The sequence below is a fragment of the Ictidomys tridecemlineatus genome, chromosome 2 (assembly GCF_052094955.1).
Source record: "Ictidomys tridecemlineatus isolate mIctTri1 chromosome 2, mIctTri1.hap1, whole genome shotgun sequence".
Taxonomy (NCBI): Eukaryota; Metazoa; Chordata; class Mammalia; order Rodentia; family Sciuridae; genus Ictidomys; species Ictidomys tridecemlineatus.
The window spans coordinates 161,278,089-161,305,804 of record NC_135478.1 but is presented as its reverse complement, the minus strand read 5'-3'; the positions used below and the strand labels follow the sequence as shown (position 1 = coordinate 161,305,804).

The 27,716-nt window shown below is 35.3% G+C and overlaps 1 protein-coding gene across 4 annotated transcripts in view; it reads right to left on the bottom strand.

The window, feature by feature from the left end:
* Dock4 (dedicator of cytokinesis 4) overlaps nt 1-27,716 on the bottom strand; it is a 437,803-nt gene that overhangs the window by 179,863 nt on the left and 230,224 nt on the right. For all 4 annotated transcript variants that reach the window (XM_078040061.1, XM_078040058.1, XM_078040060.1 and 1 more), the window contains exons 11-12: nt 23,886-24,018; nt 20,188-20,276 (exon numbers count right to left, since the gene is read on the bottom strand). In XM_078040061.1, coding sequence (XP_077896187.1) covers nt 20,188-20,276; nt 23,886-24,018 — 222 coding nt within the window. The remainder of the gene's footprint in view (nt 1-20,187; nt 20,277-23,885; nt 24,019-27,716) is intronic.

Sequence of the window (27,716 nt, the reverse complement as noted above, 5' to 3'; positions counted from 1 at the left end):
TCTGAGCTTTAGTTCCCATGTCTGTAGAGTGAAGACAACAATAACACCAATTCCATAAAACACCTGGGCTATGCCTGGCACAAAGGAAGTACTCAAGGAAGTTAGATGCAGTTGCTGCAAGAACCCACTGCCACTGCTATTGTCAAACTGCACCAATTGTTCTCTTCTTATCCCTCCCTACCATGATCATCAATAAATTAGCTTCTATAAAAAATGGCCAAAGTTACCTAAGTTCCATACATCAAAAAATCAACAACATTCTTTTAAATAGACTTGCTCTCTTACCACTAGATAAAGTCAACTATTACAATCTAGTTCTATCGATCAAGACGGATGCTATGGCATGAAAGGTTTGACAAAGCTGTAACTGACCAATACCGGTAGGCAATGTACAAAAAAAATAGACAGGTATTGTGCCCAGGTATTAAAAAGTCAAAGCTCCAAAGAAGTAATAAACTCAGAATCCTTGAGTAGGAGAGATTATCTTACTAACTTAATTTCTGTTATTCAATTGTTAGGATTTTTCTTTGTTTCATTCCCCCCGACCCCACTTCAGTTCTATCCTCTAAAGGGACTGGGTTTTCTAGGTTTTAGTACAAACAACTGACATAATGACTCTATTTAATCAACAGCATGATTCTCCTCTTGAACAAGTCTGGAGAACTTGGATCTTTGCAACTCCAATGATGAGATATTTTTAAATGGTTGCTGTTTACCAACAATGTGTAAATAGATTTATCATCACATTTACCATTCTCTTTACACACTCTTACTTCTTATCTTTCTGTCCTTCTAGGTTCAGTTCTTTTTCCTGATGGTCATTTCTGACCAGTCTTCTCAGTGAGTGTGAGTAGTAAATTCTCTAGGTCTTTATCCACAATTGTGTTTCATTCTGAGTTTTGTTTTTATTATTATTATTATTTTACAGTGCTGGGGATGGAACCCAATGCCTAGCACATGCTAGCCAAGTGCTCGATCACTGAGCTCCATCCCCAGTGCCCCTAGTTCCTCATTCTCAGTTTTAAATATTAGTTTGGCTTGTATACAACTCAAAGTTGACCATTTGTCCCCAGCAATTTTAGGAGAGAATTCCAAGGCATTCTGACCTCTGTAAGTGATGCTGAGACTATGACTTCTGTGTAGGTAATCAGTATTATCTCTCTGGGTTCTAGTTTTGATTTTGCTGTTTGATTGTTCTACAGTTTATCTAGGAATGACTTCAATTGCATTCATCCTGTTTTGTGACCTTTTTCTCCTTCTCTTCCTCCTCCATTTTTTTTGGGGGAGGGGGACCTGGGGATTGAACCCACGGGCAGTTAACCATTGAGCAACATCCCCATTTTTCACATCTTATTTAGAGACTGGGTCTTGCCAAAATATTTAGGGCCTTGCCAAATTGTTGAGGCTGGCTTTGAATTTGCGATCCTCCTGCCTCAGCCTCTGGAGTCACTGGGATTACAGGTGTGTGCTACCACACCCAGCTATGACTTTTGCTTCTCAATGAGCATGTGCATTTTCTGCAAAATCAAATTCTGCAAACTTTTCAAATATCTCAGCTTTCACGTGTACTCTGTTTGCTCTTCCTGGAATTCATATTAGATGCATTTTTATCTTTTCATTCAATTCTTCATATCTCTTACAGGTTTATTCAGTTTTTTTTGATTATCCCCCTTTGTGTAGCTCTCTGGCTAATATATTAAGCTATAATTTCAGCTTATTGATTTATTTTTCAACAGTGTTAATTTCTTACATAAGCAGTTCTTTCATTTAAAAAAAATGTAATGACAAAAAAGATGTCTAAAGCCCTCTTTAATTCTTTAGGACCAACAGAATTTAAGTGCCAAGAGGACAGGGATTATAATTTTCTTTGATACACACCTGTGCCTGGAGCGATGCCAGGCAAACATGCTCAACTGACATCTTTGGTGCACTGATTTTAAAATCTCTCTCTCTCTCTTTTTTTTTTTTTTTGTTATGAATCTCTTTTGCTTCCTTAGTCTTTACTTGAAAGCTATTACCTCAAATTCTAGGAAGTCGTGATCCCTCTTCTTCTCTGCCTCACAGTTGATGATTTCAGGGTTGATTATCATTACTAGTATGGTTTATTATGACTCATCTTTTGCTGGGTGTCATTTTTTCACTCGAATCCCATGCACCACAAGTGTGGAAGTGACAATCAATTTTCTATTCCTTATCACATTTTGTTTGTAATTTAAATAGCATTTTCATCTGTTTGTAGTAAAAGGGGACGTTACAACAGTCAGATCCACCTGTTTTGAAAAGCTGATTTATTTTAATATCCTTGAAATCCCTATTGTTTTCTAATAACACAAGGGTTCATGAAGAAAGAATAATAGTATGCCTTTAGTGGACAACTGAATGGTAATTGTAACTGGTAAATTAATTAACTAACCAAGAAATTACTCTAATTATGTAGGTATTTAAAAACCACCAAGGTTACCAAAATTTAACTCAAAAACTTTGCTCCAAAATCTTTATAAATGTACTAAATTAAGGCATAGAATAAAATTATAATAATGACTAAAATATTGAATTGAGAAATGTAAAAATGTACGTAATACTGTATAATTGTTTTTTTTCTTTTCATTTTCCTGAGTTACCACACAAGTGTGATAAATAAATCTTCAATTAAATAAGGATTAATATTTATTATCAATCCTTTATTTCCTCAATTAGAAGTTTCAAGATGTTTGATGAGTAACTGAAATGATCCTTTTTCATTTAAAGCATTTAGAAAAATATGCTATGCTAAGAAAAAGCAAAAAAAAAATTGCTTCGTATTACTTTTTCTCAAAATAAATACAGTTAAATGAAGAGCACTGAATTAGGCTATTCATTCCAACTCAGCCAAGATACTCGAAAGCTTTAAAAAAACTCTTTTCAAAAAATAGGCCTAGCTGAACGATTTTGGTAGTGACACAGAAAAAGAGGTGGCAGAATACTTATTACAGATAATTTTAATAGTTAAGATGAAAAATAATAAGGGATTAAACTTAATATCATAAAGTATTACAGAAGACAGAACTAATCTCAGAAGGTTACCTTGAACCCACAGAGATCACAGAAATGAACCAATATATAAAACAAGAATTGTCCCCCTCCCTTAATTCTCCCTTTCCTACTTGTAAGTCTATAATTCTGAATCTTCAGGCCCCTTATCTTCTAAATTCCTTTGATATTCTCTGTTCTAGGTTGCGTTATTTTTCTTCAAAAATGAACATCCAAGCCTTCTTTTCTTTTGGTACCTTACAGAAACAGCCATAAAAAAAGTTCATATGCTCCCTTCATAATCCTACTTCTAAGGCATTATTTTAAAGATATATTCCAAAATACAAGAGTCATTCCTCACATTATTACTTAGCAAATGCGAAAAACTTGAAAGTACTCACGAGTCTAACAATAAGGATTAGACAAGTGCATTAGGGCCTTAGACCTCAAAGCCAGGAAAATTTATTAGGATTTCAAATCCTTAGGATTTGAAAATTTATTTTCATCTTCCATTTTACTCTTTGATTTGGCACTCATAAACAACAGAAACAAACTTGAGAAATATATCTCATATCTGAGGGTATACATATTATTGTTGTTATTTATTCATCAAACAAGATACTTATCAAGTGTCCTAGTCATTAATCGTTGAACATTTAAAAATTTAACTAGATAAAATAATTTTAAAGTAGAGCAAGTATATGTTAAATAGTTCAAATTGTACAAAAAGTCCTGTTATTGAAGGAAACATACTCCAGAATTAATCAATATACATAACTTCTTGTGTACCCTGCCAGAATTTTCTTCCTTTATATTGTGGTAACTGTTGTTAAAAAAAAAAAAACAAAAAAACGGGCATTTATTTGGAAGATCTATCCATTGGTGAAAAAAGTGTGTTAAAGTCACCCAGAATTATTGCGTTGTGGTCTATTTGGCTCTTGAACTTGAGAAGAGTCTTATTGATGAATGTAGATGCTTCATTGTTAGGGATATATATATATATATATATATATTTATAACTGTTATGTCTTGTTGATGTATGGTTCCCTTAAGCAGTATGAAATGTCAATCTTTACCCTTTTTGATTAACTTTGTCTTAAAGTCTACTTTATTTGATATGAGGATGGAAAACCCTGCTTGCTTACATAGACCATGTGAATGGTATATTTTAGCCCAACCTTTCACCTTCAGTCTGTGGACGTCTTTTCCTATGAAATGGGTCTCTTGAACGCAGCATATTGTTGGGTCTTTTTTTTTAAAATCCTAACTACCAGTCTGTCTTTTGATTGGTGAGTTTAGGCCATTAGCATTTAGAGTAATTATTGAGACATGATTTGTATTACTGGTCATTTTTGTTTTATTTTTGGTATTTAGCTTGACTTGGTTTCTCCTTTGGTTGGCTTTTTCTTTATTGTAGTTCTTCCCATTGCAGATTTTCATTGTTGTTTTTCATTTCCTCCTCGTGGAATATTTTGCCAAGAATGTTCTATAATAAGACTTTCTTGCTGTAAATTCTTTTAGCTTTTGTTTATTTTTATTTCATTGTCAAATTTGAAGCTTAATTTTGCCTGATACAGAAATCAATAATACAGTCAGTAACTTAGACTTAACTGACATGTATAGAGTATATTATCCATCAATGAGCCAACACACTTTCTTCTCAGCAGCACATGGATACTTCTCAAAAATAGACCATATTTTATGATACAAAGCAAACTGTAGCAAATATAAAAAAGCAAAATACTACCCTACATTCTGTCAGATCACAATAAAATAAAATCAGAAATCAATGATAAAATAAAGGTACTCCAACATCTGGAGACTAAATAATATGCTATTGAATGAACAATGGGTTGCAAAAGATATCAAAGAGGAGCTTAAAAAAAATTCTTAGAAGTGAATGAGAACACAGATACAACATATCAAAATCTCTGAGACAATATGAAGGTAGTTCTAAGTGGAAAGTTCATTGCATGGAGTTTATTCCTTCAAAGAAGAAAAAGTCAACAAATAAATGACCTAACATTACATCTCAAATCCCTAGAAAGAGAAGAATAAATCAACCCCAAAAGCAGTAGGAGACAGGAAATAAATAAAATCAGAGCTGAGATTAACGAAATTAAAACAAAATAAATAACTGAAAAAAATTGACAAAACAAAAAGTTGGTTCTTTGAAATAGTAAATAAAATTGATAAACCAATAACCATGCTAATGAAGAGAAAGAGAGAGGAAACTCAAATTACTGACATCCGTGATGAAAAAAGGAAATATTACTATAGACACTACAGAAATATACAAGATAATTAGAAATCATTTTGAAAATTTGTACTCTAATAAAATAAAAAATTTTGAAGTTTTCAAAAAATTTCTAGAGGCATATGATATTCCCAAACTAAATCAGGATGATATACACAATTTAAACAGATAAATTTCAAGCAAGGAAATAGAGGACACCATCAGAAGCCCACCAACCAAGAAAAGCCCAGGACCAGATGGATACACAACTGAGTTCCACAAGACCTTTAAAGAAGGTCTAACACCAATATTTCTCAAACTATTTCATGATACAGAAAAAGAGGGAACACTTCCAAACATATTCTATGAGGCCAATATCACCAAAGACACATCAAAGAAAGAAAACTTCAGACCAATATAAATGCAAAAATTCTCAAAAAAATCCTGTCAAATCAAATAAAAAAAAAATCAAAAAGATAGTGCACCATGATCAAGTAGGGTTCATCCCAGGGATACAAGGTTGGTTCAACATACAGAAATCAATAAATGAAATTCATCACATCAATAGACTCAAAGATAAAAATCATATGATCATCTCAACAGATGCTGAGAAATCATTTGATAAATTACAGCATCCCTTCATATTTAAAACGGTAGAAAAACTAGGGATAACAGGAACATACCTCAACATTGTAAGGGCGATCTATGTTAAGCCCCAGGCCAACATCATTCTAAATAGAGAAAAACTGAAAGCATTCCCTCTAAAAACTGGAATAAGACTGGTAAACCTATGGTACAGATTAGAGGACACAGAGTCTAACCCACATAAGTACAGTTATCTTATATTACACAAAGGTGCCAAAAACATACATTGGAGAAAAGATAGCCTCTTCAACAAATGGTGTTAGTAAAACTAGAAATCCACATGCAACAAAATGAAATTAAACCTCTATCTCTCACCATGCACAAAACTCAACACAAAGTAGATCAAGTACCTAGGAATTAAACCAGAGACCTTGCACTTAATAGAAGAAAAAGTAGGCCCAAATCTCCCTCATGTTGGGTTAGGCCCCAACTTTCTTAATAAGACTCCTATAGCATAAGAATTAAAAACAAGAATCAATAAATGGGATAGATTCAAACTAAGGAAAAAAAACCTTCTTCTTAGCAAAAGAAACAACCAGTGAGGTAAATAGACAGCCTACAAAATGGGAGCAAATCTTTACCACAAGCACATCAGATGGAGCACTAATCTGTAAAATATATAAAGCACTCAAAAATCTTAACACCAAAAAAAAAAAAACAAAAACAAATAACCCAATTAACAAATGGGCCAAGGACCTGAACAGACACTTCTCAGAAGAGGAAATACAATCAATCAACATATGAAAAAAATTCATCGTCTCTATCAATTAGAAAAATGCAAATCAAAACTACTTTAAGATTTCATCTCACTCCAGTCAGAATGGCAGCTATCAAGAATGCAAACAACAATAAGTGCTGGTGAGGATGTGGGGGAAAAGGCACACTCATACATTGCTGGTAGACCTGAAAATTGGTACAACCAATATGAAAAGCAGTATGGAGATTCCTTGGAAAACTTGTAATGGAACCAACATTATACCCAGCTATCCCACTCCTCAGTTTATAACCAAAGGACTTAAGTACAGCATACCTCAGGGACACAGCCATATCAATGTTTATAGTGGCATAGTTCACGATAGCTAAATTGTGGAACCAACACAGATGCCCTTCAGTTGATGAATGGATAGGGAAACTTTGATATATATATATATATATATATATATATATATATATACAATGGAACATTACTCAGCATTAAAAGAGAATAAAATCATGGCATCTGCAGGTAAATGGATGGAATTGGAGAATATAATGCTAAGTGAAGTAAGCCAATCCCCAAACCAAAGGTTGAATGTTTTCTTTGATATGAGGATGCTGACTCATAATGGCGATGGTGGGGGAAGCATGGGAGGAAAGGAGAAACTTCAGATAGGGCAAAGGGGAAGACAGGGGAAAGGAGGGGGCAAGGGAGTAGGAATGATGGTGGAATGTTAGACATCATTACCCTAAGTACATGTATGAAGAAACAAATGGTGTGAAAATACTTTATGTACAATCAGTGACTTGAAAAATTGTGTTCTATATGTGTAATATGAAATAAACTGCATTCTGCCATCATGTATAACAAATTAGAATAAATAAATAATTTTTAAAAAGAAAGAAAACAGGGGCTGGGGCTGTAGCTCAGTGCCAGAGTGCTTGCTAGCATGTGTGAGGCACTGGTTTGATCCTCAGTACCACATAAAAAGTAAATTAATATGGGGCTGGGGATGTGGCCCAAGTGGTAGCACACTCACCTGGCCTGCACGGGGTGCTGGGTTCAATCCTCAGCACCACATAAAAATAAAATAAAGATGTTGTGTCCACCGAAAACTAAAAAATAAATATTAAAAAATTCTCTCTTAAAAAATGTAAATTAGGGCTGGGGATGTGGCTCAAGCGGTAGCGCGCTTGCCTGGCATGCGTGTGGCCTGGGTTCGATCCTCAGCACCACATACCAACAAAGATGTTGTGTCCGCCGAGAACTAAAAAATAAATATTAAAAAAATTCTCTCTCTCTCTCTCTCTCCTCTCTCTCACTCTCTCTTAAAAAAATGTAAATTAATAAACATAGATATTGTGTGTCCCTCTATAACTAAAATAAAATAAAATAAAGCAGAAACAGATGTAAAAATAATAAAAGATAATTGGCTATGGAAGGCATTTCTAAAAAAATAATATTTAAGATTTGAAAGAGAAAATAAGGTAAATGAAAAATGGAGATAGAGTGCTCCTTGTAGAGGGATGATCATACGTAAAAGTCCCACAATAAGAAAGAGCATAGGGTTATGAAGAAACAAGAAGCCCAGTGTATCTGAAGCCAGTACAGTCAGGGGTAGCCAGAGGTGATACAGGATAGACAGGCAGCAGTTATGAAGGCTGTGATAAAGTACACTTATGCTTTAGAAACATATGTAATGAGAACCTGGTGTGGAATTCTTAATAAAGAGAACATGAAAAAATTGCCATTTTAGAAAAGTACACTTGATCTTGCCTGAAAAATGGTACTGGGAAGAAAAAGAGCAGGACTGATGAGCCCAGCTAATGGCTACTGCAGCTGTGAAAGCAAGAAATAACAGAGGCTAATGCTAACATGGTTGCAATAGAGATGGGGAAAAGTAGGAAACAAGCAAAAAACACTGTATCTTGAAGTATAAGAAGTAATAAGTCACGATATTATGTTAGATGTAGGGGGATAAGGGAAATGAGGATGATGGACAGCTTCTGATTGTCTGATCTCAGAGACTACAGAAGATGGGGCTCTGTACTGAGATCAATTAAAAAGAGAAGGGAAGAAGAAATAGCCACTGATAACTGTCTTTTATACAATCCATGAACAGCTTTAATGCTACTCTTTGTTTTTCATAAAGATTTGGCTTATTTTCTGGTAATAAATACTTGCTTTCAGTCTGGAAGAACTTCTTTTAATATTTCTTATGAGAAAGGTATGCTAGCAACAAATTCTTTTGTCTGGAAATGTCTTTACTGTGCTTTGAATGTTGAAATAAAATTTAAGATTCTTGGTTAGCAGTTTTTACTTTTTTCTTTCAGACTTTTAATCTGTCCTCCCACTACCTTCTCACCTCTACTGTTTCATATGAGAAGTCAAGAGACAATCTTACTGTGCTTCCCTCAGACATAAGGAATTGTTTTTCTCTTGCTGCTTTCAACGAGATTTTGTTTTTTCTTTCATCATTTTCACAAAGATGTGCTTGGGTGTGTGTCTCTTTCTGTTCCTCATGTCAGAGTTGTTGAGCTTCTTGGATTTGTGATGTTTTTATCAAATCTGGAAAGTTATGTATCTATTTTTATGTATCTATATTTATGTATGTATGTTATATATCTATATTTATTCCTATATAAAAATACATATAATATATACATATTTATATAAGTATATATAAACATATAAATATAATATACATTAAATACAAATATTAAATATTATACAAAGATATATATAAAGATAAAGATACATACATAGATATATAATATATAAAATATATATTATATATATATATATATATATAATTGTGACTTTCTATCTCTACTCTTCCAATACTACTATTGTGCATATGTTGGTTTTTTTTGTTCTATTTTTTAAATTTTATTTTTAGATATAGATGGACATGATACCTTTATTTTATTTATTTATTTTTATGTGGTGCTTAGAATCAAACCCAGAGCCTCACACATGCCAGGTGAGTGCTCTACCACTGAGTCACAACCCCAGACCATATGTTTGTTCTTAATGGTATTCCTGAGAATCTGTTCATTTTTCTTTGTTCTTTCCCCACAAGTCTCCATATTTTCCAAGACCTTCCTTCAGTGTGAATTTCCACATGCTGTTTCAAATTAGATTAGTTCCTTTCAGGAGAATTTCAGTTTAACTCTATAGGGACTGCCTCTCTGTGGGCAAATCTCTGAGCCACCATTCCAGAGCTGGAGCATCTATAAAAGACCACTTCTGTGGAGTGACATCACTGATTTATAAATAAGGTGCTGGGTTAGAGCAGTGTCTGAGTTCTGGTTGCTATAATGTAGTACCATACAGACTAGATAACTTACAAACAACATAAATATATTTCTCACAGTTTTGAAGAGTGGAAGTCTGAGGCCAAGTGCTGACATGGTTGGGTTCTGGGGAGGATCCAGGTAGTAGTCTGTCTTCTGACAATATCCTCATATGGTGGGAAGAGGGCAAAAGAGCTCCCTGGGATGTATTTTACAAGGATATTAATGATAGTCATGAGAGCTCCTTACTGATGGTTTAATTACCTCCCAGAGGTTCTAACTCCTATTTCCATGATATTGGGAGTTAAAATGTTAACACATGAATTTTGAGGAGGGATGCAAACATTTAATCCACTATAGGTAGTAACCTCTGGAACTGTCGCTTGCTTCTCCCAAATAAAAGTCTCTACCCTATTAGCAAACCAGGGTAACAGCAATCAGTGCCCCAATATTCTTAGCCTTCTGCATCTGAGGCAGACCCTCTGCACTATGAGTGGGAATTGGATAGAAGAAGGGAGTCTCCAACCTCTCAGCCACACTTTCAGGAATTCAGTCTGCATCTCCAAGTTGGGGGGATGAGAGAGGGTAGTGGCCTGTCCTTTCCTGGTGAGATATTATATTCCTTGACTGGGAGCTAAGAGAAAGGGGAACCCCATCTCTTTGGCTTGGATTGGAACTTCCATCATGCTGAGCTCAAGCAGGCAAAAAGGAGGAAGTGGGTTGTGGTATAGCTGCACTTATAGAATGTAGTCATCATTCTTGAATGCAGGTTTCTTCATCGGCTCTAAGCTCTTAGGAAAATCTCTAGATGCTAATCCCCCTTTAAATATAATTTTCATCAGTTATTGTTGTTTCAACTTGGAGCAGGTTGCTGTAGCTTCTCACATCACCATTCTGTAGCAAACTCTACAAATACTACCTATGGACAGTACTTCCACACTTTATATGTGTTTGGAAGGTAAGGGTTAAGAGCAAAATTTAATTGGTAGGTTTTTAAAGCTTGTCCTACAAAATCACCAATATCCTGAGCTCAGCAAAACTTCTTAAAGATGGTGTTATTAGATTATTTCAGAAAACCACCTTCAATAAAATCTATTCATTTCCGAAATACCTACAACTTCGATATTATTAAAGCAAGAATTTTTTTACCTCTATTCACCCCTAAGTACTTGACTTAGAAAATTAATCATTTAAATTTTTGCTACAGGCACTGGAATGCTATAAGTTAAAACTGTAATTTAAGGTAATGGACTTTTTAAATAAATACACTAGCAGCTACATATCTTTTTTGAGTTCAACTCTGAGCCAGAGAAAACTTTCAAAGATACACCCTGCAGTAAAATTCTGGCTGGATCTGGCAAGGTGTTTACATTGGGAAGTCAGAGCCCTGGGTCTCTGGAGCATAGAAACAAAAGGAGGGCGAATGTTTAAAGGCATGATGTGAAGTGAGACAACACTGTCAGAAATGAGTCAATGAGCAAACTTCAGAGCATCTGGAAGAAACTAGAGTGAAGAAATGAGCCAGGTTAGGTAATAAAATCAAGATGGCAACATGGGAACAGTGAGCAATAATATGCTGATCATGGGAAAAAGGAAGCCTACTTGCACAGTCTTGATCCAGCAGGACCAGATGACCAAATTTACAGCTGTCCCCTTTAATATTGTCATCTTGCAGATCCAGACATCTATGTTTTAAATATTGCTCCTGTCCAAATATGAAGATGCAATTCCTCTTTCACATGTACTTTACAAGTCATTTTAAAATGAAAATAAAGAATAAGAGAGAAGAAAGAGAGCAACTGAAAAGTGAAGAGGAAAAGAATATTCTTCCATTCTTCTTTCTCAATAGGTCCATCTTAATTTCTGACTTTCAGCCTATATTACTAAATTTGTGAGTATGGCTATTTCTCCCTTAAAGTAAATAAACTCTTAAAAATACAATTTTGATATTATTGAGGATAATTCAAAGGGTCTGACAATAGGATCACCTTCTGATCATTACCTCCCTGACATCTTTCATCTTTGAATTGGATAACTCTGTTGGGATGCCTTACCTCTTGGTATGTAAAAAAAAAAAAATAGCATGAACAAATAATCTTGTGATTATAATTACCAGTCCACAGATCTCCTAGTTCCAAATTTCACAGTTTTGGGAAGGCTTTCATGTTTTTGTCAAAGAAGTGGTTAGACCACAACTAAGAGTCATAATGAAAATAAGACCAGAGAAATACATGAATCATTGAGTGTAAAATTAAGGGATGTTAAGAGACATATGAAATTTATTCATTTTCACTGAGTTCTACTTACAAAAGAGTTGAGAGCTAGAGAGAAGCCCATCTACGTTTGGTGGCAGCTATAATTTCAGGGGTGGATGAGACCATTCAGAGGCTTTTTAACATTTCCCTTTTGATTAATGGAGATTTTTCACCTTACACTTTTATCTTCATTCTGATTTAGGATCTCAACATTTCAAGGGTATATAATGGGATTATGTCAAGGTTAAAAAGGTTTTGTGTATTTGTTCATTTTTACTGTAAATATTAATTATCTACATGTATTTCTTTTTTCATGACCTCAAGTACCTAGGAATCCACTGGTGGAAAGCCATTTCATAAGTATGTGTGCGCATGTGCATGCAAGAGAGAGAGAGAGAGAGAGAGTGTGTGTGTGTGTGTGTGTGTGTGTGTGTGTGTGTGTGTAGCATACTGATGGGACTTAGAACATGTTACCCTAAAATATGGCACACTATTTTTAGGAACATCATATATGCAGGAAAGTTACTCTTACATTCCCTGCTCTTCTCCCCTAAAATAGGTCATCAAAATTTTATGTTAGAGATGCTCTCCTTATACCCATAGGAAAACAGTATCTTTGTCTCAGAAAATGAAAAGTCTGGTAGAGAAGAACCTGAATAAACTGGGCTTACTACATTTCCTCCAATTTATTACTATAATAAAATATTCCCATCATATATTATATGGAATTATATTACAAAATATAATTTTATCATATTTCTCCATGACTTCCCATTGTATGACAAATTAGTACTGAAAAACAGTAAAGTCTAACTGTTTCTTCTAAGGAAAGCTTCCTTGTCATGCAAAACTTACATTAAATACATCTGTATGCTCTTCTCTTACTAATTTGTCTTTTGTGATAGGAAAGTCAGTCATGAACTCAGGATGGGTGAGGAGATGATATATTCCCTGTATTAGAAAAGCATATATGGCTCTAATCACTAATTTAAAAAGAATTTATTGGAATACTTCCATATTCACATATATATTATCTTGTTGAAATACTTCTATATGTGTGTGTATATATATATAGGTGTGTGTGTGTATGTATATATATATGTGTGTGTGTGTGTGTGTGTGTGTATATATATATATATATATAACCTTCTAAAGAGTATTCCTACTGATTATATAAAAATCAGAAAAATGTAATTTAAAAAATACCATTAAACTCTAAACATTTCTTCTATTTGTTAACAATGAGGTCAATTTTTGTTTTTAAGATTACTGGTGGCCTTAAAGAATAGATAAGAGTCTAATTTAGTATCATATTTTGAACTATATTTTTTTCTTCAGTCAAGAGATATGGTTTAGAAGAAAAGAATTAGACAGATATGACAACTACATGCAATATAGTCCGGGTTTTCTTTTATTATTAAAATTGTCAAAATTTAATAAGGTCTGTACAACATTATATCAATGTTAACTTCTGGATTTTGATCATCATACTCTCTAGCTATGTTACCATGTTCTGAAATAAAAGAGGCAATTTGTAAGAGAGGACATTTGTTCTCAAGCAGTTCAGAAAAATAAATGTGAATATACAAGTAGAATAGGTATGTGAACATGTTTATATATATATAAACACACGGATATATATACACATACAAATCAGTAGTACTGATGTAATCTTTAAGAATTATACAAACTCAATAATATTAATTTAAGTGTGTTTATGGTGGGGGTATATTTGGAGATAAAGGAAAAATAATAAAATATTAATCTTTAGGAAATTAGTAATTCTTTGCATTATTCTTGCTACTTTTATATAATTAGAATAAGTTGACTATTTTAAAAACTTGCAAAGAATTAAAAATTAATGATTAGGAAAATCCAAAAATCAGTAAAACAATAACATACTATAAATCTAACCAATAGGTGGTGCCAATAAGTACTACTTTTATTTTAATGCTATTAGAAAGCAAAATTTCTAAAGGCAATGTTAAAAAATTAGGGGCAATGATAAAATCTTTAAGAGTTATATCATTTTTGTAACACTGAATTAAGTGATTACACTGATGTGTAGACAGGTTGCATTTGAACAACCTAACACTCCAAAAATCATCAGCCAAATAAATAATAACATGCACTTTCTGCAGAGCTAAACTGTTCTCCCTATGTACAGTTCAATTGTCAGGAAGATAACTATGTACACACAGTTCATGAAAGCAAAAAGAAGGTTCTGTAAGTTTATCTGATTAGCAAATATGATTTCTTTTAGTCAAAATTGCATGTATATTCAGATCCTTGGCCCATTTGTTGATTGAGTTATTTGTTTTATTGGTGCTTAGCTTTTTGAGTTCTTTATATACCCCAGAGATTAGTGCTCTATCTGATGTGTGAGGGGTAAAGACACTTCTAAGAAGAGGATATACAATCAATCAACAAAAATATGAAAAAATGCTCATCATCTCTAGCAATAAGAGAAATGCAAGTCAAAACTACTCTGAAGATTTCATCTCACTCCAGTCAGAATGGCAGCTATTATGAAAACAAACAATAAGTGTTGGCGAGGATGTGGGGAAAAAGGTACACTCATATATTGCTGGTGGGACTGCAAATTGGTGCAGCCAATATGAAAAGCAGTATGGAGATTCATTGGAAATCTGGGAATGAAACCACCATTTGACCCAGCTATGCCTCTCCTTGGACTATACCCAAAGGATTTAAAAACAGCATACTACAAGGACACGGACACAGACACATCAATGTTTATAGCAACATAATTCACAATAGCTAAACTGTGGAGCCAACCTAGATGTCCTACAGTGGAGGAATGTATAAAAAAATGTGGCATATATACACAATGGAATTTTACTCAGCAATAAAAGATAATAAAATCATGGCATTTGCAGGTAAATGGGTGGCATTGGAGATGATAATGCTAAGTGATTAGCTAATCCCCAGAAAACAAATGCCAAATGTTTTCTCTGATATAAGGAGACTGAGTCATAAAGGGGGTAAGGAAGGGGAACATGGGACGAATAGATGAATTCTAGATGGGGAAGAGAGGAGGAAGGGAAAGGGAGGAGGCAGGGGATTAGCAAAGATTGTGAAATGTGATGGTTATTATTATCCAAAGTGCATGTATGAAGACAAGAATTGGGTGTCAACCTACTTTATAAACAGAGATATGAGAAATTGTAGTATATATGTGTAATAAGAATTGTAATGCAAAAAGTACACGTATAAAGACATGAATTGGCATGAACATACTTTACACAAAGATATGAAAAATTGTGCTCTATATGTATAATAAGGATTGTAATACATTCTGCTGTCGTGTATTTAAAAAAATAAATAAAAAAGAAACTGTATAAACTCTAAAATAATAATTCATGAAGATATGATAAAAATATTTTAAAGTTTCTCTTGGGATATGAACAATGATTTTTATATACTTTGTCTCAAGCCTAAGAACTGAATTTGCCCCAGTTAATTATATTGGCTTAGTCACATTCCTAGAATTCAATCACTATCAGAGGTGACACTGTAATAAACATTTGTTCTATAAACCTAAACCAGGCTCATTTTAACAAATGCTTCTAGAATTTCAGATTCTCAAAATATTGCTGTTGGATTTTCAAATCCCACATAGCAGACCTGTGAAATTTCAAATAACTCAGCCTAACTGAATCAAACTGAAGAGATATATTAATTATTTTTTACCTTTAAGAATTCCCTGGATCACTTGCAATTTCATCCCTATATCTAAACTCAACAAAAAGAGTGGTTAATGTACCTTTACAACATAAGTCTTAGGTTAGAGGGAAAAACCCCATTTTAATCGATGAATCCTTTCATCTATTAAACAGACAAGATTACAACTCTAATAAGAGATATGGAGGATACCAATGAAGCATAAAGGGCCTGGAAATTAGCTGGCAGAATTTGTTTCAAAGTAATTTCAAAGTTCTTCTTTTCTTCTTTTTTTAGTACCAAACCAAAGAATAGCAGAGGAAAAGCAGGAAAAAAACCAGCACTTTTTGAGTGAACTCAATTCTCTTGAAAATGTTTGTGCTGCTTCCATTTAATCAATTCTTTGTTCCAAGAAGAAAAAAGTGGGAAGTCAACAATATCCAGCCACTGTGATAACCGAACATTAGGCGCCCCAAGTTCCCACTTCAATTTCTTGTACTCTTGCTTCCTCTCCTATTTTAAAGGAAGTCATTAGAGTGCCTCCCTTTCGATAATGAAGCAATATGGATCCAGAACACCCACCTGGGCTTGTAACTCCCTTTCCCCAAGAAGGAAACAGATAAAGGTGCCAAGAACGATGACCCACCAAGAATGAAGAACAGAAATTCTGGTAGGAAGAATACAATCCTTTTTTAAAGGTTCATTTTGAGCTTTCTTTCTCTGGAGCAGTATTATAGAATGAGAAGGTTTAGGGCGAGGTGTGCCTAAGCTTAGGGCTTCAAAGAGTGAGAAGGGATCAGGTAGAGACCAGAGGAGTTTGTGTAGGGCTGGCTGGGACTCAGGCTTGACTGGAGAAGGATGGAGAAGGGCTGAGGTCATAAGAACAGGAGAGGAGGGCTCTGTAGCAGAAGCAAGGTAAAATGAGCACATATTTGGTTGCCAAGGACTCTAATTGTCATGGCAGACAGCAAAAAAATCATCATCACCACACCAAAAGGAAGGGAAAGTATTCTATGAGGCCATTATATGCTATGATGATGATTTTTTTTACTGCTTTTCCCAAAGACAGCAACACAGTTTTCATTATAGTATAATGTTTAACAGAAAAATGAAGAATCAGGGGATAAAGCGGTTGGAGTCTCAGTTCCTGGTAAAGTCAATATTGCTGACAAAGCACATAGAACATGGGGAGTACTTTCCAAGGAGAAATGGCCCCAAGGAAGTAGAATATGCTGCTCATCCCTCCTGGAGTAATTTATGTAATCAGAAGGACAATAAACAATGAAAGGATCCCAGAAGGAGATATTAGCAATCAAATCTGTAGAGAGGAGATGTTAGAAACAAAGTGTAGGAGGAGTTGGTTTAATAATCCAACTTATCAAAAATCCAACTAATATTCTAAAAGCTTTCCTTAAGGAGATGAAATTGCTTCAATTTCTTATATTCCTGCATCTTCTACTATTTCCTATACCTTTTTTAAAAACAATGAAACAAGGTAACTTAAGAGGAAAGGGTAAAATATTCCAGATGATAGCTCAAAGTGAGACAAATAATGACAGCTAAAAGTGAATACATATACTTACTATGTATAAAGTTCTATGGTAAGTACTTTGCATACATTTTTCTTTTTTTAATCCTTCTATAATCTCTAGAAGATGATATTCTTATTATTCCAGTGAAACTGATTCATACCTTCCATATCTTGCTTGCATTGGCAAAACATTAAAAAAAAACCACACTATACTCTCAAAGAGATGATTCCTGTCTTTAAGCAGAGAGAATCTGTAGTTTGGTTTAATTGGAACCCTGACCCCTAAGAGAAGCCTTACAGGATACATTATCAGTGGCCTTAGGAATCTGTCTGGGATTCAATTAAAGCTCATCATCAAGATCTTCACTATGATCCATGAGGCAACTGGGAATCACCTCAGAGTTTGGACAATGACCTATTCAGGCAACCCAACAACAGATGAGTCTTGTTCTGCGTGGGGCATATTCAAAAAGGGTAAGGATTGGGGGACCAAGAAGAAGTTAAGAAAGAAATATACTGCAGTTGTCCTGGTTAGTGAAGAGGACATCTTTGCTGGACACAGTGGTACACCCCTGTAATCCTAGTGGCTCAGGAAGTTGAGGCAGGAGGATTGTGAGTTCGAAGCCAGCCTCAGCAAAAGCAAAGTGCTAAGCAACTCAGTAAGACCTTGTCTCTGAATAAAACACAAAATAGGACTGGGGATGTGGCTCAGTGGTAGAGTGCCTCTGAGTTCAGTCACAAGTACCCCACTTCCTCACAAAAAGAGGACATCTATGATGGCAGGGAACAGGAAAGTCAGGAAACAGGGGAAAATTCAGAAGGTGACAGTTTTGTAATTATTTATTCACATATAAGGCAAGTGCAAGCAAATAGAGAGTAATAGGACTTATGGGGGGGAGAGAATTAGCTCTCTAAAAGCTACAGTCCCCCATCTACAGTCAGTAGACAGAAAGAAAGGAGCAAGAAATAATGAACTTATTTGTGAGGCATGAGATAAATTAGAGAAAAATGTTATCATGTAAACCAGGCCTGGGACAACACTGTCCCATAAAAATATCATGAGTTATGGGTGAAATTTAAAACTTTGTACTTACCACATTAAAAAATGTAAAAAGAAACACAATTTTAATAGTATGTTTTATTTAGCCCAATATATATACCATTTTAACAAGTTATCAATATAAAAACAGGATACTGTACATTCTATTAATAATGTGAAGTCTTCAAAGTCTGACATCTAGCTTATAATACTTCTCCTGGCACTGCATTCAGCTAGTATGAATACTGCCTGGTAGCCACATGTGAGTGGTGGCTAGTGCCCACTGAACTGGAAGCACAGGTCTGCTTAATATTTAATGATAAAATAGTGGTCAGAGGTATCAAGAAACACTGAAAGGTTCAGAGTAGAATGATTGGATTTGGTGGAAGTCCACAGATTTGGTAAGGTAAGGTTTAAAATAGTAGCACATTTCCTATTTTATGGAGGATGCACTGAAGTGAAACCATTTGGTCCACACACAGTCAGCACTCCCATAATTCTTTATTGGGGAGAAGAGAAGACAAGCATGGGGAGCAGATTCTAAAATAAACTTATTACTCATGGAAGACACTTCTACTGTCTCCTCTTAGTCTTTTAGAGGCTTGCCCTCAGCATCCAGAAGCTCTAAGCCTCTTGTTTTTTTAGTGGTAGAAACTGGGGTTGGCCAAAGCAAATGACCATCTATATCAAATATAACCTATTACCTCCCCAACTCTTGGGAGAAGGAGGCCAACTCTTCATCTGACCTCACCATTCCTTTCAGCCTGAAATGCTGCCACATGTGTGAGCTGTGGATCCTTATGGTTCTCAAGAAATTGAACCACAAAGGCTTCTGGCTACAGTTACTTTCTCTTTGTGGGATACATTGGCCTAGAGAGATGTGCATGAGTCTGAAAAGAAAAGCTGGTCTGAATTTAAACTGGTTCTCCTAATTACTAGTAAAGTTGGACTATCACACAAATATCTATTTATATTCAAGAGCTTTAAAAATTACTTCTAAAAACAATGCATTCCATTTAAATAATGGCTTGTTTAATTTGAGGTTTCTTTATATCATCTGAAACACACAAATGCATATTATTTTGCATCAATGTCTGATTGAAGGGTGAATAGGCACAAACAATATTCACCAAGTTTTTGCTAATAATCACATGTAAAGGAGTCACTATATATGCTATATAATCTACTTACACCATGTAATGTCACATAGTCTATGATGTATAACTACTGTAATACAAGTCTGCATGCCATATATTACATATAACTTACAGTGGCATATAGAACATGAGCTGCTCTCTGAATAAGCATACGTACATTTTATCTATGTGACACCACAGTCATCATCACTTTGTCAGCCCACTTCAATATGTAAACCTGTATGGTGGTTACCCAGTACAATAATGCTGCTTACAGCAGATTACAGCAATGAGGCATCCTGTAATTGGACCTTCCTGTCAGACTTCTGTTTATCAAACCTACAGTCATGAACCCAGACATACTATCATTTAGGTTTTAGTAGTAAGTAAAAATTTATAGGTCTCAAGACTTGGCACCATTGAACAAATTCAGATCTGTAACTTTGTTTTGAGCCAGAATGAAATACATTTTTTTTCTGAAAATTTATACTTATAGGCCTATCACACACAGTACAGGGAGATGTACCACGGTGCTTACTGAGCATTTATAAAATTAGGAAGACAAAGAGAAAAAAACCAAGGGGTTGACCATTTCCTTTTGACCTAAACAAAAGGCCTAAATAAAAAGTGTAGGAGCAAGTTAGCCAGTTCCATGTACTCACCTGCATTGGAGCCAGTCAAATTATAGCGTGCATTCAGCTTCTTGATAATGTTCTCATGGATTTGGTACCACTCACTCTCTGTATTACACCTATGAAAATAATCACTTGGTTAAACTTTACTGAAACATGGATTAAACAACGATCTTGAATGCACACCTGCTCTTTTTATTATGAACACTACAAGGTACTTCCCTAAATCTCCTTAGAATTCCTCAAAATTTGCTGTAAACAACTGATGGTTTTAGTATGGCTAAGCTAAGATGAGAAGTAATGCCCATGCCTGGTGAGGCACGGCCACCTACCTCATCAAAGCAACAGCTGGGATGAACTCACAGATTAAAAGTGGCCCCCAAAGAGAAAAAATGCTGGAGAATAATGTATACAGTGGAAGATAGAAGAAGCCATCCCACCTATCCAATTGTGAAACATCAATTGCCACTTAGTACATTGGCTTCCACTTTCCTTATTTCAACCCAGTGGGGAAGGAAGAAAGAAGGGTTACTATCCTATTAGATAGTTAAGTGACTCTAGAGCATATGCTCTTTAACAATAACACCAAAAAACTCCATATAAAATCAAAAGCCCCCTTTTAGTCTCAGACAAGGTATCTGTTAATGTTCTTAAGAGTGCCAGATAGACTAGGGGCTTGGTCACCTTAACATTTAGAAATGTCTTACAAATTGTTTCTAACAAGCACTTCCTGGAGTGTTTTACTAAATTCCCGGTTCCTCTCTATTGTGTAGTGACTGTTTTGACTGGTTAGTATTCTCTTGAAATGGCCTCATGATTTGCTGAATTGTCATTTTTAAGGGATTTCTCTTCTAGGAAGAATTACCCAAAGCCTTATTTGATGCTTAAGAAAAAAATCAGAAAATAAAATACCACGAAGACCAGCACTATTTATTTTCATGAGAGTGAATGTCTGCCATAGGCAGAGCCAGGATTCATGAGTCTCCTTCATCTGACTGCATAATCAAGGGTGATGCATGTAACTGTCAGCCCTCAGTGTTCCCTGTGGCATGATAAACATGGCCCTTACAACCCACACCTGGAAAGACTATTCTAAGAAGAGACTGTGTTTTCAAAGAATTTCAATTTTCCTAAAAAGCAACAGCACATACCACCATCATCATATTACTATATAGTAGTATGAAGTAACATCTGGAAGAACACAACCTGATACACTGAGAGCTCTAGTTCTAGTATTGGACCGTCTTGATTTCAAATCTGGTTCTCATTCTTATTAGCTGCATGACATTGAGCAAGTCATTTAACTGTCCCCTTATGAGAAAAACTGAGATTACAGCATCTGCTTCACAGTTTGTTTTGAGGAAAAAAATGACAAAACAGGCTTAACATGCTGACCAGAGTCCCTGGTAAAGCACACAGTAAAGGTTGGCCGTTACTGATCATTTTTATTTCAAATAAATGATGTTTTAAAACTCACAGCAGAATCTGGAAATATTACTTATAGATTTCTTCCTTTTTATTTGTTCTTTCTAGTTATACATGACAACAGAATTTATTTGGACATAATTATAAAAGCGTGGAATATAATTTGTTCTAATTCATTCCCTAGTACTTCCCCTTTCCCTTTCTTCCTCCTATCCCCTCCCCCATTCCCTAACCTCTACTCTATTAATCCTTCTGCTGTTTACTTATGGTTTTTTTAAAACCATCTGTGGATGTACACATGATGAGATTCACTGTGGTATATTCATGTATGCACATAGGAAACATAGGTCAGATTCATTTCACTGTCTTTCCCTATCCCATCCCTTCTCCCTCTCCCTTCAATCCCCTTTGTCTACTCCACTGATCTTTATTGTAATCTTTTTTATTTTGGATTAGCTTCCAAATATCAGAGAAAACACTGAATCTTTGACTTTTGGGGACTGGTTTATTTCACTGAAGTATGAGAATCTCCAATTTCATCCATTTACCAGCAAATGCCATAAAGTCATACTTCTTTATGGCTGAACAATACTCTATTGTGTATATATACCAAATTTTCTTCATCCATTCATCTGTTGAAAGGTACTTAGGTTGGCTCCATAGCTTAGCTATTGTGAATTGTGCTACTATAAACACTAATGTGGCTGCAGTACTGTAGAATGCTAATTTAAAATCCATTGGATATATACCAAGGAGTGGAATAGCTGGGTCATATGGTGGCTTCATTCCTAGTTTTTTGAGGAATCTATGTATTGCTTTCCAGCCTGGTTGCATCAGTTTGTAGTCCCATCAAAAAGTATGGAGAGACAGAAGGTAGTTACTACAGATTTAAGTCCAGCCATTAAAAATGAGGGTTGACTTGTGACAAAGAGAGTAACAAGTTATGCTACCCACTAGCTTAAAAAGTTTTCAAGTTTAAAATCAAGGTCACAGGTTTTATCCCTCTTAAGAAGGGATAAAGAGAATTTCCAGTCCCAAACCACAGGATGTAGATAAGTCTTTGTCAATTACTTGCTACAGAGGTCACCACTTGGTGGAGAGTAGATAAATCCATGAAACACTGCTGTAGTGGGTAAAAAAATAAGCAATTGAAGTATGTGTCCCATAGAGGGCGGGCTGGTTGTGACCACCATATATGAAAAAAAACTGTTGGCATATGTTAGATCTAGCAACACAAACTCTGGAATAAAAGACAAAAGCAAGGTTGCTTGTGGAGGTAGCCAGGATTTGGCCCTCAAAACAGGAATGCAGATACCCCAGGGGGCTGGCTCTGACCATGTCTTTCTACTTCAGCTCTCAATTCTCAGATGTGTGGGGAGGTAAACAGGGTAGGCTGACTCAAACCATGTGCATTTAAGAAATCATTTATCTTAGAATTCAGATTATGTTAAGTAATTTTCTTAGCAGAGCATTATGGGTTGTACTGTGTCCCCCTCCAAAAAGATAATGTTGATATCCTAACTTCAAGTACCTCAGAATGTGACCTTATTTGGAAAGAGGATCTTTACAGAAGTTATCAGGTGATAATGAGGTCACTGGTGTGAGCCTCAATCCAGTACAATTGTCTTTATAAAAGGAAAAAACTAGACACAGAGACAGCCACGCACATAGGGAGAATGCTGTGTAAAGATGAAGGGAGAGCTCAGGATGACAATAACTACAAGCCATAGAACATCAAAGGTCACTAACAACCAACCTGAAGCTAGGAAAGAGGCATGGAAATGATTCTCCCTCACGGCCCCCAGAAGGAACCAACTCTGCCAACATGTTATCTCAGACTACTAGCCTCCAGGACTAGGAGACAATAAATTTTTGTTGTTTAAGACACACTTTCGTAGTACTTTTCTACCGCAGGCCAGTTTAATATATGGAGTAGGAGCTTCCCTGTCTTAGTTCTCATTCATTTTTATTACAAAGTGTAGCATTTCCACTTTCTAAGAATGAATTAATTAATTATGAAAGATATACCAGGTATGCAAATTCAGTGGAAGTATGCTACACAGTACATGGTCTACCCAATCAATAAACCATCTGTATTCATTGGTTTTTGATTTCATATTTCTTCTGACTAAGAGTGACTTGTGGGCTAATTTGCAGCAAGTCAACAGATTGCTGGGAGTTTGAAAAATGACTCAAGCTTAACCCATGTGGTGTTCTGCACTTCCACACATAAAGTATTATCCAGGTAAGATGCAGATGCACCCCTGTGCCCACCCAGGCTCCACCATGTTCAGGCTTCTTACATGTACACTTTCAGGACAAGGTCATCCTTCGTCTCTCCTGTTAGCAGATCTGCGATGCTAAGAACCGCACAACCAAAGGGTCGCCGGTACTGGACGCTGCAGGCATTCTTTTTTTCTCCTGCTCCCATTCGACCTATCCAATTAAAGAGCAAACATGACTCATGGAAATATTTGATTAGATGCATCCAAATCAGAGACACACAGAACCACCAAGCAGGTCATACAAAACATAATTGGGTGATGGAAAGGGCATAGGATGGGGGCAAAAGAAGATTTCACTTTGCTTCAGGATTGCCTACTCCAGTCACCTTCCTCTCTGACTTTGGGCAAGCAGCATGAACTCTGAGCTTCAGCTGCCATCCATAAAACTATAAAAATTAGAGCTGATCCCATGTTTGGGAACCACTTTCCTTCTCTTATGATTCATGAAGAGATCCCAGAAGGACCACTTTATTAAAGGCAATCATGGTGCCTATGACATTTTCCACTTTCTAAAAAATTCCTTATTCACAAAACCATTTCAAAAAATTCACATCTGAAAAAAAGCAGTTGGAGAGACTCTGAATATAACAAGTAAGCACAGGTGACCAAATGAGCATGCCCCTGCCTCACTGTGCAGGCTGTGGATAACTTGGTTCATTACTGACATACCCTGGGACTGTGTTGACTATTACAAGCCTGAAAATTGTCATTTATTTGAAAATATGTTATCATTATTTTAATTTATTATTCATATTTAATTCCCATGATTATTTTAAAGACCCAAAGCATAAGGTATACTGAAGCTGAAATATAAGAAGTTAATATGGGGGAAAAAAAAGAAAAAATGCAAATTTGTCTCTAGATGCTGGTCAGCAGATCCATAAGTAGTTTCTATCTGAGCAAAATTCTATAGCATATCAAGATGTCTCTAGCTTTTCCAAAATCCAATGTTTTATATATATATATAAAACCCAAAAGGATGGTAGTATCCAGTTGGGTTTTTACTCATCACTACTAAAGAAAAATGGAAAACTATATGTGCAATATGTCACTTTCAGGGAAATGATTACAAATAAAATCCTGAAAACCTCTTATTTTATGGTTAGAATCAAAACTTAAAAAATGGACAACAGAAATCAATCACTTTTTAGATATGCAAAATGTAAGACTTTCAAATGTCATGTTTTCATGACCTTAAGCTATAGTCTGAAGCTAAATTTAAATATACACAATTTTAATATAATTTCTGCCTACAAGTCAAACATCTTGTAATGTCATATTTAAATTGGTTGATTTAATTCTAAAGCATTTGTGCTTTGAAATAGTGCAATCTTGATCAATATCATGATTTAAAATACAAATTTTATTTCACTTACTCATTCCTTCGTACATGCAAGATGACAAAGTAATTAGGAGATTTCTGAGAAAAGTGCTTCAAAGTTATTTAATATTAGAAAAGAAACTCATTAATTAAAAAAAATAGAAACTGAACATGAATATTCCTAAGGAATCTTCTAGCTCTGGCTTCCTACAATTTATACAAGGGCATAGCACACCTACCAGTCCTTTTTAAAACATCCCCTTCCTCTAGTACTGTGCTAAAGAAAAAACTATGGAGGAGGATTGAGAAATAAGGGGGGTGGGAGAAGGTCTGTTCTCAGAACTACTTGAGAAGGTGCTCTAGGGAGGCTTGCAATCTCTGCCACAGTGAAGCTTTGCTCCCTCCAAAGCTGCTTCTTCTCAAGTCTTCGACATGCAGTATTCAGTGTCCTTTCAGGACACTGTGGCACAACAGCTTTGCACACTGAGGCTTTGATCTAACTATTACACCAATGAGATGATACAGTGTCAGCCCTGGGGTTCCCAACTCCAGGATTAATAAGAATTCACAAGAAGGAAGATAGGAGGAATTGGGGAAGATAAAATATTCAGAGTCCAGCCAAAAGCCAAAAGGGGAAACAGAGAGGTTCAAAGAACTTCACTTAGGATGGGCAGGGGGATATAAAACAATTAATTGCTCTTTTTTCCTTCCTCTTCTTTCCAAATCAAAGGCTGGGCATAATTTTCCAGCATTGAGGTGTTATTGCTCCAACTTTCCAATGAGGGACAGCATGTCCTTTTTCCAATAAAGCAGGTACAAGGGACATTCTATAAAAAGAAGTATCTGTCCCTGAAAGATAACAATCTTCCACTCCTCAATTTTACTAAATCGAAAGAGGATGGCAGACAAAGTCATAACCTTTCTTAGAGCATTTTACCCTAACTTCATTCCTCCTCAGTTTCAAGCACTAAAAATTTCTTGCAAGTTCCTTTCAACAATTCCAGAGATTTATCTTTAGCAAACCTAGAGGCAGGCAGGTAGGTAATTTCTGGATCAACATTCATTTTGAATGGTGTCATGACCATAAAATCTTAGTAAAAAATGCAAGCACTAATCAAACACCAGGTATTTAAAAGGCAGCCCTATGACAGGAAACACTTTTGAGGTGGTTGCCTTAGCAATGAAGCTGTAAGAGGGAGACCATGGGCTTGAAGGGCACACACTCAGCAGCATGTTTTTATTTTTTCAATCAAATCGTGTAGATATTATCTAGAAAGTTCCAAAAGCAAAAGTGATTTACTTTTACTCTCAGTGCTTCAGATTATATTCAAGTTTTAGCAGTTTTACATAAAGATATCCCAAACTACATTTTAACAACTGGCATTACAATTTTGAAGTCATATCTATATATATAAATATATATATATATATATGTATATATATATATATATAAATTATACAAGAAACTGTATCATATCATTCTCCAACAGAGGTTTTAATCTCAAAAGTACATAGCAACATAGATTGCAACCTTTCCAAAATTTTAGAAGGTACTTTACAATTTTTCTCACATACTCATTTATTAAAGGAAAAATTAAAATGCAACACAGTTTAGTTTTTGAAATCATTCCTACTATCTTTCAAATACAAAAAATAATTTAAAATGAAAACAAATATTCTGAACACATTTTTACAAGATATATAGAGAAATCTATGTTGGAACGAAAGGTTTTTTATAGTCTCTCTCAATGCACAATGTGGTTGTTGCATGCGTAACCTAAAAGACTATAAAATTAAAGGTCATTTAGCATGTCTGTATGGCAAGCTATTACTGCACTGCAGAAGTATTTCCCTGCAAGTAAGGGAGCACAGTTAGTGAAGAATTGGGAACACATTTCCAGCATCGGCTGGTCAGCCTTATTAGAAACACTGCAGAAGCTGCACCATTCCTTATTTCACCCAGCTGCTCTGACCCAAAAGGTGGAAATATGTGGGAAAATAGAATACCAAAGTGTGTTTTGCAAGATATTAATAAATGCTACATTATATCCATGCTTTCACAGTCAAATCAGATTTGGGGGAAGCTGGGTCAACAAAGTTAGAGAACCATATTGATTTCTCCCTGTAGGACTTCTCAGACCCATTAATGAGCTATGACATTATAGCAGTTCAAATAATACAGTATTCAGCATCCCTTAAACCTCTTTTTGTAGAATCTTCTGTAATAATGCTTTATAACATTCTGCACTTAGGAAAGTGATAGCTGGTGTGAAGCTTTCCTCAACTTGTAGGAAACTCAGGTCCTAAAAGTTTACTTCATGCTATAAGAAATTAAAATTTAAAAGGACAAATACAAAATATTTGAATCAGATGTGTTTAGGAGATTCAAGAAAACAAAAGGGAATACAACAAATTCCTTAACAATTTACATAGAAAAAGATTAATATCTATTCATGGTAGGTGAGAAGGTTGTAATGTGAGGTTGGGGAGGCCAGAGAACAAATCCCGATTTCTGTGCTTCTGGATTT